We start from the raw sequence: 14,691 nt of genomic DNA, 5'->3' as shown, positions 1-14,691 counted from the left end.
TAAAGTGTTTTGGAGGACATAATATTATATCTAAACATATTATCACTTACTCTAATAGATAGACTAACTACTTTTACACCTGAAGGACATGCAGTAAATAATATATTATAAATGTATCCATTTTTTGAATATATTTGGTGCCGACAGGCACTTTAACATTGGAGTATTTGCTAATACTAATGAGACCTGGTGAGGGCGACCAAATGATTGATTTTGTGAAAGCTGTGAAACAAGCTCTTTATATTCATAGGTGCTGGAATGATCCATGGACTTCTGAATATTCAAGTGTTTTATTTTTCCATTCATCTTTAAAATACAATGAAGATTAATGATATGCACTGAGGGATGAATGAATCTGTTTTTTTTTCTCAGTTACAGTGAGATGATTCCTGTGTAATCAGTCTGTAAAATTTCCGTGTGATAATCTCTTACACACTTCAAAATAAAAAATAGCTCTGAAACTAAATTCCTAACACATCATAACCTGAAAAGTAAGTTCAAAAATGCCCAGAATAATCTAGATGAGCAGCTTCAGTTTACCTAAAAACAGAGACACTAATATGAATCGAGTTAGTTACATGTGTGACCTAAGAGTTAAATCACAGAGGTATTACACAGGAATCAATTAGTTACAAAAACAATTCAATATTTCTTTTTTCCACAAACATTGTAAAAGACATGATTATTTCTCATCACCGTCATGTACAGAGGGTGGCCCTAAAATACCTATTGACATTTTAATATCCTTTATTAAAACCAGCAAAAAATTACAAACAAAAACATTGAAGTAGCTACATGAAGAGAAAAAGAGCGATTCACATTAGATTCACATGTTCAAGTCCATCTAAAGCAAACGAGTGATGAGTAGGAGGCTGTACACTTTTTGCTGTTGCCACAGACAGGAAAACACATCTCCCAGATGTCCTGTTTTACCCACGGAGGGCTCTGACTCAGTCCTAGTGGTGGGTTAAATTAGATTCAGAAGATCCAGTTGTATGGTGAATCCTGCTCTGAGAAAGCCCATGGTTTGAAGACACAGTCCTTGAGTGAATGAACAGTCTAAATACACTCTCACGTGCTGGTCTCCTCAAAAATTTCTTCCTCTGTTGACATTCACAATATGTGAAACTTAAGTATACAAAAGTTCATTATAAAGAGATGAAGCGTTACTGCAAAGTTCTGAGTCATTGCTCATTTAAACTTGTACCGTTGCGAAATGACAATAAAAATAAAGAAGATCAACTGCTTTTCTAGGGTTCCCTAGCATTTCCTTAATACTATACACCCGTTGCAATGCGACCTACTGGCGTAAATTCTCCAGATTTGTCAAGTCAGCGAGGCTCGATTTCATCCCTCACCTAAAGACCGACTTCTCTCTGTGATTTACAACTGACCCTTGATTTCACCCAAACCAGTTGGCTCCTCTACATTATGGTGCATTACACTGCAGCTAACGGTCAGCGATATTTCAAGACATAAAGACGCTCTTCGTGTGACACGTAAGCCACAAAGTTTTCAAGCATAGTGTGAGTGGTCCATGCAAAGTCTTCACAAGAAGAGCGCAAGTATGAAATGTGCGAAACCTATCTATCTATCTATCTAAAGATGGATTTGATCCATTCCTAACAGGAGTTTACCAAGCATGAGGCTACCAGCAGCAGAACGTCATTAGCTTACACAACAGATAGATTCCACGCCATGGCAAACATTTCTATAGTCCATCTCTTAAATAAAATGTCAAAATAGCTAAAAATTGAGCAAAAATGTAAGTCTAGTTGGCAAGCATACAAATAGGTGAGCTGTTCGACCCGTACACGAGACCGGCGACCGTCCCTAGACTACTGGAACACTGCTTCTGGCTTAGCAAGACACTCTGGTCCAAAATGTACAAACCATGCTAGAGGCACATCTGTGCTTGGTGTGAAGCTGATAGGAGACCATTAGAGAGGCCCTCAACATTCAGAAGACCGAAATGGCTGTGGGGAAAGGGCTCAATAGCGCCAAGAGTTGGATGAAGGAAAAAGAAGCCTGTTGATTGGTATGGATGGAGTCAAACTAGTAAAGTGATGCTTAAGCTGGAGCAGGTGGTGATGGCAAGGTCATTTGAGACGGACGAGATCTATTTACGATGTTCAATTGCCGTGGAGAGATAAAGTGTATGTGGAGTGGAAATAAGAGGTCACTCTGTCACCTAAATAATCCCCTCACATGGGGCCACTCTAGGCCGTCGTCTGCCTGAAGCAGCACAAGAGAGGAGGTCGCTCTGGTAAAGGACAGCCCGCCGAGGCCGCAGACGATTCAAACACAGGTGCCCTGGTGAGCGGGAGGCAGAGCTTTGCGGTTCTTCAAGCCTTGGCTTTTCTCTTTGAAGTCCATAGGCTTCTGCTGGGACGTGTCGATAAGAGCGCTGGCGATGGCTATACCTGCAGACAACACACAACAAAGCAAGCCGAGGGTCAGAGAGGAGAAGCACAGACTCACTGAGAGGATTCAAAAGCAAAAGCGGTTCATTTACATGTCAAAGCAAAGTTATTTAAAAAAGGAACAATGGTAACTTACAGCTATCTCTTTCAAAAGAACAAATATCAGCTCGTTCATTTTTAAAGACAGATTCCTGACTGTTCACGCATAAAGAGAAGTTTCCACTCGTGCCTCGGAAGACTCAGAAGCCACTCCTTGTTCAATGTCAAAGTCATCTGTTTCTAGAAGCATCCCTTTCTCCTATTCTGTGGCCACTTTTCTCTTATTCTAGGATGGGGGTTTGAAGTGAACTCGACTCCCAGCACCCTACATTTTGTGCCAGGATTCTGTCTTGGACTGATGTGGTCAAAACCATGGCTGCAACCCCAAAGCCATTTTTCAAAGCAGCATCTCACAAATCATCCTACAAACACAACGGCCACTTCTGTGCTAGTCTGGCACTGCTCCCTCCCTGCTATTGAAGCAATACAATTATCGGAGGGGAACAATTCATTACTTCAGACAGGCCAGGGCAAAAGGAATTGAATTCAGCACATTGGTGAGAAGCCGGAGCTTCAAGCGTTCAGGCGAAGACGATTTACATCCAAGAACAACCTGAGCCTCAGACAGTTACATACTGCCCTACATCGATTTATTACCCATCATACCTGGCCTGCAGGGAGGAATGTGAAAACTACATGTCTGTCAACAGAACAGTCCATGGGATTGAAGAGCGCAGTGTACACCTACTACTGTAGTGCTTTTACAGCTGGTTATGCAGGGACTTGCTACTTACCCAAACTGGGTCAAATCATGAGGAATCTAACTCAAAAGTATAATCTACAATGAAAAATAAAGCATTTAACTGGCTTGTTCAGAAATGTTTATGTTTCAGATGTTATGATCACACTTACAGAACGTGTTTTTCCATTCCAATGCACTACCCAAGTGAAAAAAGTACTTGAAGTGCTCTATTTTCGCACACTAATATTGTACTTGATATACTAAAAAAATATTCTTTAGATAATCTTAAGAACATCTAAGTGTACTCGACTGTGCTATTTTGAGACACCATGAATATGAACTAAAATGTGCTTTTAACATATCTCTGTATTAAAAAACTTAGTTACCACTTGTACACTTGAACCCATCTTTCATACACTAGTGGGCTCAAGTGTAGTACAAGTGGCACATAAATATATTTTTTTAATACAGTGATAGCATGTTAAAAGCACAAGATTATCTTAAGAAGTACTAAAGAAGAATATTTAGTATATTAAGTACAAAATTAGTGCGTGAAAACAGAGCACTAAGTACATTATGGAAGTGTACTTTTTTCACCTGGGTAATTCTCCATTGTTTTTCTATGTAAACATGCTACATGGATGTGTGTGACCATTGCGCACTCATCTTTCAACTTTTATGCAACTGACAATGTCAGTTCCAAAACAGTGGACCAATTAGAAGACCCCGGAGGCGGAGCAAGTGTTGCAAGATTTTGTTTACACTAGCAAATTGACGTGGCAACTGTTTTATTTGACGGCAATTTACTGGGCAATTTGAAACTTGGCAAACAAAACAAAACATGTACATATATCTTTAAGGACATTAAGAAATGACTGCTCTGGCCTGGCCAGGTTTGGAAATGTAATGAAATAAAACATACAGGCACTTATCTCCACATTTTGTCATTACATCACATAGACAAAATTATTCCATGTTATATAAAGCCGGACGTGCATGTTTTCCCATTGAAAGATAAGGAGGTCTTATTTGATCACACATGCATATAATGAAAAAAAACATTCAGTTGATTTTGTTAGCCAGGCACAAAATGAGAAAGACCTTCAGCACCAAGAAAATCTCAAAGTATCTGTATAAAATAATCAATATGGTTAAAACCAATCATCAATCTGTCTGCTTGCTGAGTTTATTATTGTGTCCAAGCACTTGGTTGAGTGGGAGGCTGTTTCAGAGAAAAAAGGCACCATGTTTTCAGGATCATACTCACATCGCACCAGGTAGACATGCAGACAGAGCAGGGTGAGAGCTGACAAAAGCAGCCTTCTCTGCTCCAAGCTCCAACATCAGTCAAACACCGATTGGTCTGCTCTGTGAAGGTGATGCACCGCTTTATCCTAGCAGACAAACACCTACACATCCATCCTGCTGTGGAACTTCCAAAAAGACAAACTAAAACAAAGCTCTTTGACGACAAAGAGACATCTGTGCGCAAAGCTCCTGTGCGTCTCTCCAAAAATATTCTTTGTTGATTCAAAACAGTCTCACCACTTTTTCTCTTCAGTCTCCCTCTCCTTTTATTTCTCTCTATCTGAAGTAGCTTTCTCCAAAAGTGTTCATGACAAACTTCAACAGCCCAGCAAGCAGCCACTCTAAAGTTTTCAGTGCCATTAAACTGCAACAAAGCTCTGTCTCGACAGATCCAACTGTCTTCAGATATCACCAAACATACTCTTTCTGTGCATATCAGTTGTTTTCATGTTGCTGTTATTTGTTGTCTCTATTTTGTGCTTGTCAAACAAAAGAGGAGCTATTAGAGAAACAAAAGTTGTTTTTTTGTTTTTTTTTCCAGATCAGTCTAGTTCCTGGGGAGGAAGTCAAGCTTAAATGACAAGGTCCCATAAAACAGCAAGTTGACTGACAAGCCTGCTGAGAAGGGGAGGGGGTAAAAGGTTTTTTCTCAACCAAATCTTATCACTCTGTACCTCTTAAAGCAAAACAGAGGTCTATGAGACAGTCCTCTAGCTGACATGGCTTTTAAAGCACTGCCTGTCTAAATATATACGTGTGTGATATGTCAGTACGAGCTCTCAGAAAGGGTGCTGTCGGCTGAAGGTGAATGACAAATATGGGGAAAAAAGACAGAAACTGGACATCATTATTACTGTATTGATTATTTTTTGTTTGTACATTTGTAGAAAGCTAAGTTTGGTGATCACTGGAACATGACAATCCTTTGTCTCAAAGCCAAGGATATGGAGAGGTACAATGTCTACTCAGATTTATTTTTTATTTTTTTTCAGGCTATAAACAGGAGACATTCAGACTGGGGTTAGCCATAGTGGTGTAAGAGGATATGACCAGCAGTCACAGACAAACTTACATCAAACCACCAGGGGAACACTGGAGAACTTCCTGCATGAAATTAATTCTCACATGGGGAATGAACTAAACTGCAACATAATAAGTGTGCAGCGGGCATGTTAATTCGGTGTAAAACATTAACTGAAAAGCTGCCTGTACCAAGTCAAGTTGTAAATTTCAGTCAAATTTTATGCTAGGGATAAAATTACCAAACACTCTAGGAGGATAAATCACAAGTGCCAAAAAACATGCAGAAACATTATGGGTGCACAATGAATGCATATGATATCAGTTTTCTGCATATATTAGATATTTTTTTAATATATCGGTATTGAAATTGGATATTTAATTGTACGTTCATTTCCTTAATTTTTACATTTAGACCTCATTGGCTGTAACGCTCACTTGAAAGTTAGACGACACTGATTATGAGACGACCCCCCTTTTTTCAAGATGTACATTTTGGAAAAAGGCTTTTTAAAGACCAAATGTAGAGTTGTCAAAAGTACAGACTTCTTAATTTAAAAAATCTGACACTTTGAGCGCTGAGCAGATTCGTAAACACCTCTGATTGGCCACTGTGTTCACGCACTCATTGGATGTTTCTGTGATTGGCTACAATGATCAACACACGGGAGTGTTTAAATTTGAAAGCGTTTTGGAAGCGGGAGTATTTGAAAGCAGGTGTCTGGACCGCGATTGACGCCTGTTTTCAAAGGTTTCCATGTGTATCTGTGTAAGCGCTCAGTGAAGACCGTCATTGATGACTATTTACAAAGTTTTTGAAGCCAATCACAGACATATATAATGAGCAAGTGAACACAATGGCCAATCAGAGGTGTTTACGAATCTGCTCAACAGCGCTTAAAGTGTCACATTTTTAAAATTTCAGTACTGACTTGGTACCGAAGTTGGGTACTTTTGACTCTCTAAAATAATGGTTTTTTTTATAAAAACATTTTTATAAAGAAAATGCTTTTATTTGAAAATAATTTTCATATTGCATATTTTTAATATTTTAATTTTTGTAAATCGTACGTTTGGTAAAATGTACCAAAGATTACTGCATTTAGCACCATGTAGCCTACCAAAATTTCATTAACAGTAGAAGTGAAATCTTAGTGTAGTTTTGAAATCTAGGTACCGTCTTAGTTTTTAAAATCATGTACAGGGGAAGTCTGGTTCCGTCAGCGAGGCACACGAACATGACAGTCACACGTCTTTTAGACGTTAAGCTTTTCTTTGACTGTTAGCGTTTTTAAGACTTTTCACACTTTTTGCACTTGCAATCTTCTAAAATTACACTTTGACACACCATATTTCTTGGCACGCTTGTTTTGTGTGTATTTGGTGCCACATATTGTTACAAAACAAAATCGCTTCATAAAATTAAGGTTGAACCACTGCAGTCACAACTTTTTAAAAAATTTCTTTAGTGCCTTTCTGGACCTTGAAAGTGTTGATTATATTGCTGTCTGATGTCTTCTTGGATTTCATCAAAAAATATCTTAATTTGTGTTCCGAAGATGAACGAAGGTCTTATGGGTGTGGAACGACATGAGAGTGAGTAATTAATGAAAGAATTTTCATTTTTGGTTGAACTAACGCTTTAATGCCTTCTCTAAAAATCGAACCCATTACCTTGGCATTACTAGCACCATGCTCTACATGGAGTTTCAGGAAGGCTACATGTAAAACAGGTACCTGTTTTAAAACAAATTTCGAAAATACAGACCTGACTGGCCTGGTGGAGGAACACCAGATGCCCCTCGTGGGAGACACAAGAGCACCGTGAGCACTGCTGCTTTACCCCCTGAACAGGGTTCCACGGCCACTGGCTTGGGCGGTCCCTGTGGAGAGATCAGAGGAGAGGAAATGTGTCATCTATAACAAGCCTACTCCTGAACACATCACCATCAGTCACAAATGTCACAGTCCTCGGTGTGAGATGACATTGTAGGATGTCTCTCGCACGTCGACAGAAAAGGAAAATTCACATCGTGATAATCTCAGTAACAAATCACAAAGACTCAAAGCAAGCCACTTTCAAAGTTCACATCATGCACGCACATGCAAAGAAAATGTGACATTTGAGGTTGTCGACTACCAACTCGGGTCGTGTTGTAGCACCCGCCCTCTGTCTCTATAAACGCTGCCCTGGATAGAAGTATGCATCAGCGGGTCTCTGATGCAGCATAGTGGAATGAGGAGGAAGGAAGCCACAGGCAATCGCGGTGATCTTAAAATGTCATCTTTTATCTCATATTACAGATTATTCAGCTAACATGCAGAGGATTGGTCCACTCACATATATATGAATGTTTTTTTAAAAGGACTTGTCGAATGTTTTATGCGTTAATGACAAAGGGAGTCATAAATGTCCCCGTCATTGAATAAAGCATGCATGTGATGTTTTGTGTATGGGGTATTGTCTTTTAAGATTCCCTTAGCTCATTAATACACTCTCATCTCTAGCCCTCCACACACATTGACTCAGCTATAGAGTGGCTTTATTCACCATTTAAAGAGAGTGCCTCTTCAAGAGCTCTTCCAAGAGCGTGCTGCAAGATCACAGACTTTGGCAGCCAATGGCTCTCCACAAAATGAAGCTTTAATATCTTACCCCAGTTGCCAAAATGTGTATATAAAAAAAAAAAAATGAAAGGCACAAAAAGGGAACAGATGCCAACTAATATTTTCTGCCAAGAACGGTCCTCATCTAGCCTATAATATGAATTAAACGCCAGACGTCAAACCAACAAAGTTACCCTAAGGTACCTTTCTCTAAAGCAGGAATGTTTAATACAAACTTGGCCCTTTCCCACCTCAATATAATTATGACAATTATTGGAGCACACAGCGAACATTTAAATGAGTTCTCTGTGGCTTTTAACTGATCTACAGATCATTAATTTTTTTTTGTGTTCTCAAAATGTTTATATTTTTATTAACTATATATTTTCCGAAAACAATATCAAATAAGTACGAATGAAGTGCAAAATTTTCTTCTTGGCTAATAAAAATCATAGAAAATGTGTTCAGTTCTATAATGAAAGAATGCCCAAACCCATCACTCTCTCATTTCGCGAGAGAAATCATGGAACGCGATGGCACAGGCGTGGAGGGGCTTGTGAAAGGTCAAATTAAGCCTGCGCTGACAGTGATGTCCATCAAGCCCAGAGGACAGAGGCTGTTATCAGAGCAATATCTGTCTCTTTGAGAGGAAAAGAGGCCACTTGTGCTGCACTTAAAAAGTTCAAAGCCATTGTTTCTGAGTGACAGGGGGTGGCAAGGGGTGTCTAGCTCCCCTTCTAGCTCCCTCAATCCTCCGTGTGCAGAATATCACTGTTTTTCCTCTTGATTTTCTCTCTCTCCCTCACACTGCATGATTTTTTCTTGATTAAAATCAGTCTGTAAAGATATGTCCTTCCCTTGCTAAATGCCTACTTGTATCTTAAGGACAAGGCTGAGTTTACACCAAGGAGTAAAAAGAAAAATAAGGAATGGATGTCAATACATGTACAGTATTTGCTCTGCTAGCCATCGGGTCTAGTCTCTAATCCACCTCAGAGCATCCTATTTATTATGTGACAGACAGCACAAACAGTATCTGCTAATGGTTTGACAGTGGCCTCAAGACTCTTCAATATGCATCCTCTTGCTTTTGAATGACACAGCAAACCTCATTATTTCTGGCAAAACACACCAATCAAGTGATTCATGCTAAATATCACACTTAATTACACATCTCCATTTTCAAACCTACACTTAAGTATCCATTTCTGGCCACTGCTATTGTCTGAGCTTGGTAGTTATGCATAATATAAAGATACATTTCAATTTCACACCCAAACATACATTACAAAAGACTCTTGCTCAAAGGGGTGACCACTTCTTTACACATGAAAGTACTTTCTAACTTAAATGACAGAGAAAAGTATAATTTTCAAAGCTTTGTAACACATGACTCATTTCAATGTTTTTTTTCTGTGTGTGCACGTGGGGGTCTTTTAACCCCTTCCTCGCCATTGACAGAATTTTCCAATAATCCATGGGTGTGTCTCAATCAGCTTCCTAATTCAGTAGTCAGGGCACTGATCAGGGAGTCAGGCATTTTTCAAAGGTGTGGTAAGCGATTTCTAGTAAACACTTGATAATTAAAATCACCAAAACAAACACACCCTACCCAAAAGGATCACACCCCTATCTTGATGCCTCCGCCCCCACATTCATGTACACGCTATGCAACAACTATGGCAGTATCTGCTGTGCCTGTTGCCCGAAGCTACAGTATGATGTTATCAATAAGTGAAAGCACACTATGCTTGTTACTATGATAATTCATGTTGAATGTCTAATTGTTATTTAGCTCCTCAACTCCTTTGATGGCAATCATCCCTTCCATCTCAAAAAACAAAAGTTTTTAGCTCCCTACATAAAATGTTAGTCCAAGTAACTAATATATTACAAATATGACAAGATTAAGGGGTTATAGCGATCACTAAAAGAGGAACCAAACAGATGGTGGAGGTGGTTTCCAGGCATATAATAATAATGCAAATGAACAAACAAGCAAAGAAGACACAAGAGTATATTCAAGCAAAAGACTGCATATCTTAGCTCTGTGAAACACAGCAAAGCCAACGTTTTCTCTGCAATCTCTCTCTTTCTATAGTCATTCTGCTAATGTCTTTCTTGTGCACTGAGCTCTCTCTCCTCCCTCATCATGAGTGTATACGCCACTTACTGCTGATTGGCTACAAGTGTGTTTTGGTCAAAATGATAAAAAATGCTAGCACTAAATGAAAATTTCTCACAGGAAAACTAAAAACTAATTTGTGTTTAGTTTATAATAAAATGTAATTTTACTATACAGTGTTTTGTGTTTAAAATATTGTATAAAAAATAATAAAATAAGTAAAATAAAAAAAACCCACATTTTTATCTATAGAGATTTTTATCTATAGAACTCCTTTTAAAACATCCATCCTGTAAAAACTATCACAAATGACCCTAAAAGATTCTCATTAGTCTGTTACGAGTTTGTGGGGACTGTGTATTCAATGTATAAACTGTATAAACCACATAACAAGATCTTCAGTCCTCCCAACAACTCCAATCAAATCCATTTTCATGTGCTTACTCTCATTCTTTATGGTTTTGGATTCAGTGATATTCGTCTCATTCACATTAGCCTTGCATCATAGAGATTAGAGTAATCCAATTGCAGGCCATTTAGAGAGCATTTCCGTAACACAGTTAATGAATAACAATACAGTTTAGAGCCATACTAGCAAGCTAAGCTAAGGTTAGAGTTTACAGAAGATTACATTATTGCACATGTACTGCAAAGATGCACTGGAGGAGGTGATTTAAGAGGTTTTCATATATTCATAACTCTCAGTTTTCACTACGGCATCAATGCTACCTCAAATCTTGGAGCTTTTTGAGAAGAGCTGTGATTTGATAAGTTTTCCATTTTAAATAAATGCTGTTCTTCTGAACTTTCTATTCATCTAAGAATCCTGAAAATAATGTATCACAGTTTCCACAAACATACTGAGCAGCACAACTGTTTTAAACATTGATAATAATAAGAAATGTTTCTTGAGCAGCAAGTCAGCATATGAGAATGGTTTCTGAAGGATCATGTTACACTGAAGACTAGAGTAATAGCTAAGGAATATTCAGTTTTGCCATCACAGAAATAAATTATATTTTAAAATACATTAAAATAACTTTTTGGCCTAATGGTTAGAGAGTCAGACTGGTAACCCCTTAGTTGCGTGTTCGAATCTCAATACCGGCAGGAAATGACTGAGGTGTGTGTGTGTTCACTACTCACAACTCCTAATGTGTGCACACTAACTTGGATGGGTTAAATGCAGGGGACAAACTCTGAGTATTTATACTTTCCCTTCACATGTCACATAACATAACGGTAGTTTATATATACACTGGGAAAGTCGTCAGACCACATTTTCTTTAGAAAAATCTACAATCATTCAGTATTTAAATGCCCAAGATCATCCACTTCGCTCTCAAGAATAAACCACAAACCTTGAAAGTAAACTCTAAAACTTTACAAAAACGCTCACCTTTGAACATGAAAACGAAGGACAAATCCAGAAAATTTAATGTTCATGAAAGACTCGCACATCTTGTCTCAGGAGAAAACAAGAAAGGCTATAAAAAGACACGAACTTGCCAGCAAACAGATGTCTCTCGTACAGCCCTGCTGATTTACAACTAATTGAGGGCCAACTCCATCCCAATCTCTTGCATTGACTAACCTGATGAAAACAGCTCAGCGCCACTGAGGCACATTCTAATTAGACACCGAGACAAACTGGCCGATGAGAGACACTTTATGGGCCATGTCTTGCCAACATGTCCAACCCTTTCTGTTTACTTGATGTATCCTGTACATATTTCATTCACTGTTTTTCCACCTTGTACCTCTTAACGTGACCAACTGGTGAATATCTGGTATTATTTATGACCACATTCCATTCCTTGTTTCATTATTTTGGTGTCTTTATTCCACCCATCTCTAATTTCCTCTGTTGTGTTCATCTCTTTACACATGTAAAAATATGTATCATCATATCGCTGCTGCTGAAGATGAAGCTGATAAGACTGTCACTGCTGCTGTGAGTATTAAGCAGCAGAGAATGGAAATGGAAATGCAAACCAAGTCATAAAGCAACTGGACTATCCTCTTCATCTATACGTTTCTCCAGCTTTTAACAGACGGCGGAGCATCTCATTTGCATGGCTAATCAGAGCATTCGCGGTGACAGGGAGCATGAGCACTGGTCTGTAGATAAGAGCTCACTATTGAGCACTCTCAAACACAAGAACGTCTACGTACACAGTATAATTTAAATGGCCCTCTCTTTGTTGCCTGGTGACAGCCTCCATCCATCATACTCTGCAACAGTTAACGGGCCCATATGTTGTGCACTGGCCATGGTGGCGGAGCAGCATCTGTGTCATCTGCACCATTTTAAATGGGCTGGCCTCACGTTGGCTTCATAATGCACTTCTGCTGACCTCGATGCACAACTTTTTTTTACTCCAGTCCAGTTGAGCCAAACCAAACACAGACCAGCCCAGCCTAACGCACAGACAGAGCGCTCTTAACACAGCCTGTGGCAGATGCAAACTGACCCTGTGGAGATTACAGAAAGCAGCCTTTACTGTCATTATATTGCAAAAATCATGTGGGACAACGAACATGCAATACCATTCCCAGTGTGCACTGTAAAAACTGATCAGTTTAACTCATAGACTGGAAAAAATATGGACGTGATGTCACCCGTAGGTTTCTGAAGAGCATTTTTGAAACCTAAAGCCGGCTGTGCAGCTCATCACCGCGCATCACTCCCAGATAACAGAAAATGGGCAAAGATGCGGGACAAATGGCTAGTGGTGACAGCAGCAGCAATCCACCTGACACTCAAATGGCCGCGCCCTTAATTATGCTTTAAGGCTTAATATAATTTAAACAGATGAGCTATAGGAAAAAAATTCACCCCCCTCACAGTTGTCATGAAGGACAACATTAGCTATATAGATCAAAACCACAATTTGTACCAGGCTGTAAACATGTTTTTTTTCTGCTGTAAAGTTGGGCATTTTAACATGGGACTCAATGAGATTCTGCTCTCTTTTAGAGCATGTCCCTAGCGGCCAGTTGATGAATTGCAGTTTAAGTCACTTCCGTATTTGCTTCAAGAGAAACGGGGGGAGGATGCCGCTTGGTTTAACTTTAAAAATGCTACTGTGAAAACCTGTTAATTGGTTAACGGTAATATGGGGGAAAAAACTGTAATAAATCTTAATGGGACATTTCATGTAATTTTACTGTGAAATACTGTTAAATTTTGTTTTTGGAAGTGAAAAAGAACAAGTCATCTTATAATTTACAGTAAACAAAACAAAAACAACAACAAAACCCCCCATAAATTTACACAAAAAATTTAAACAACTGTTTTTTTCTTAGATTTTTCTTCAGTTTTGTACATTAGGGTTGTTGTTATATTAATGTTTATTGCATTATTTTAGTGTCACGTGTGTTACCATGGTGTTTGTGCATGACACTTTGTACACCTTCTATATATTACTATTTACCTCAGCTTATGGAAAAGCTACATGTGATGAGCTTTGATTCTAAATGTGGCTCTCTCATTACCACCTGTTGTTGGTTGTCGGTGTATTATAAAGGTACAAAACAGATTTTAGTACTTCAGTAGGTTGGCAAATTAACACTACACAGTTAATAGATTACACTATTTTACTGTAAATTTAAGTTCAATCTGTAAACCCTAGAATGTTGCTACCATATTTTTATTGTAAAGTTATAGCAGCTGCTGTTTTTTTAAAGTAAATTTTGTTTTTTTTTTTATGTCTACCCATTATTTCCAATCATTTCTTCAATTTCGCTATTAATATTATTGCAAAAAGCTATAAAAAAAACAAAACAAAAAACAAAACAAAAAATAAAACAAAACAAAACAAAACAAAACAAAACAAAACAAAACCACCTTAAAATCTCATCAAATGGGTCCAAAATAATATTGGATCCCACTTTTATTGTGTTGGCCAAGAAAAAAACAAAACAAAACAAAACAAAAAACAAAACGCTGTGTTTATACAGGTTTGGAATGTGAAGATGGTGAGTAAATGCTAAGAGAATTTTTGTATGAATCATCTGTTCAAGGCTTTTAGAGGTCTGAACTGTGGCTTAGTGGTATGCACATGTGCTTCAGACATACTGAGCTGTGGCACACAAACTGGAGGTGTGGGTGCAAATCCATGTTCTAATCCCATTCCCTCTTTTTCCACTCATAATTTCCTACCATACCTCTCTTTTATTATCAATAATTCTGCAAAAAAGCCTAAAAACTGCACAGTTAATGGCTCAAACATGCCTTGGTAAACCTGCTATTAAGATTAGTCTTGGGTGAGCTAATCTGTGATAACTACAGACAGAAGCTGAGCTACAGGCACATATTACTGTGCTGAACTGTCTGGATTGTCCTCTTTTTTATTAGCAGGTTATGCTAAACAATTCAACAGCACCAGATGCTGTCTCATTAACCTTTATAGAACAGAATTGCT

At 38.5% G+C, this 14,691-nt stretch overlaps 1 protein-coding gene across 1 annotated transcript in view; it reads right to left on the bottom strand.

Moving 5' to 3' along the window:
- Positions 1-274: 274 nt before the first annotated feature.
- Positions 275-14,691, bottom strand: part of atrnl1b (attractin-like 1b) — a 109,052-nt gene continuing 94,635 nt past the window's right edge. Inside the window, exons 28-29 of the mRNA XM_048171138.1 lie at positions 7,301-7,415; positions 275-2,423 (exon numbers count right to left, since the gene is read on the bottom strand). Coding sequence (XP_048027095.1) covers positions 2,299-2,423; positions 7,301-7,415 — 240 coding nt within the window. The 3' untranslated portion in view covers positions 275-2,298. The remainder of the gene's footprint in view (positions 2,424-7,300; positions 7,416-14,691) is intronic.

Source organism: Megalobrama amblycephala, linkage group LG20 (assembly GCF_018812025.1).
Source record: "Megalobrama amblycephala isolate DHTTF-2021 linkage group LG20, ASM1881202v1, whole genome shotgun sequence".
Lineage (NCBI taxonomy): Eukaryota > Metazoa > Chordata > Actinopteri > Cypriniformes > Xenocyprididae > Megalobrama > Megalobrama amblycephala.
Note: the sequence above shows the minus strand (reverse complement) of the source record. Positions and strands in the feature narration are given on the sequence as shown.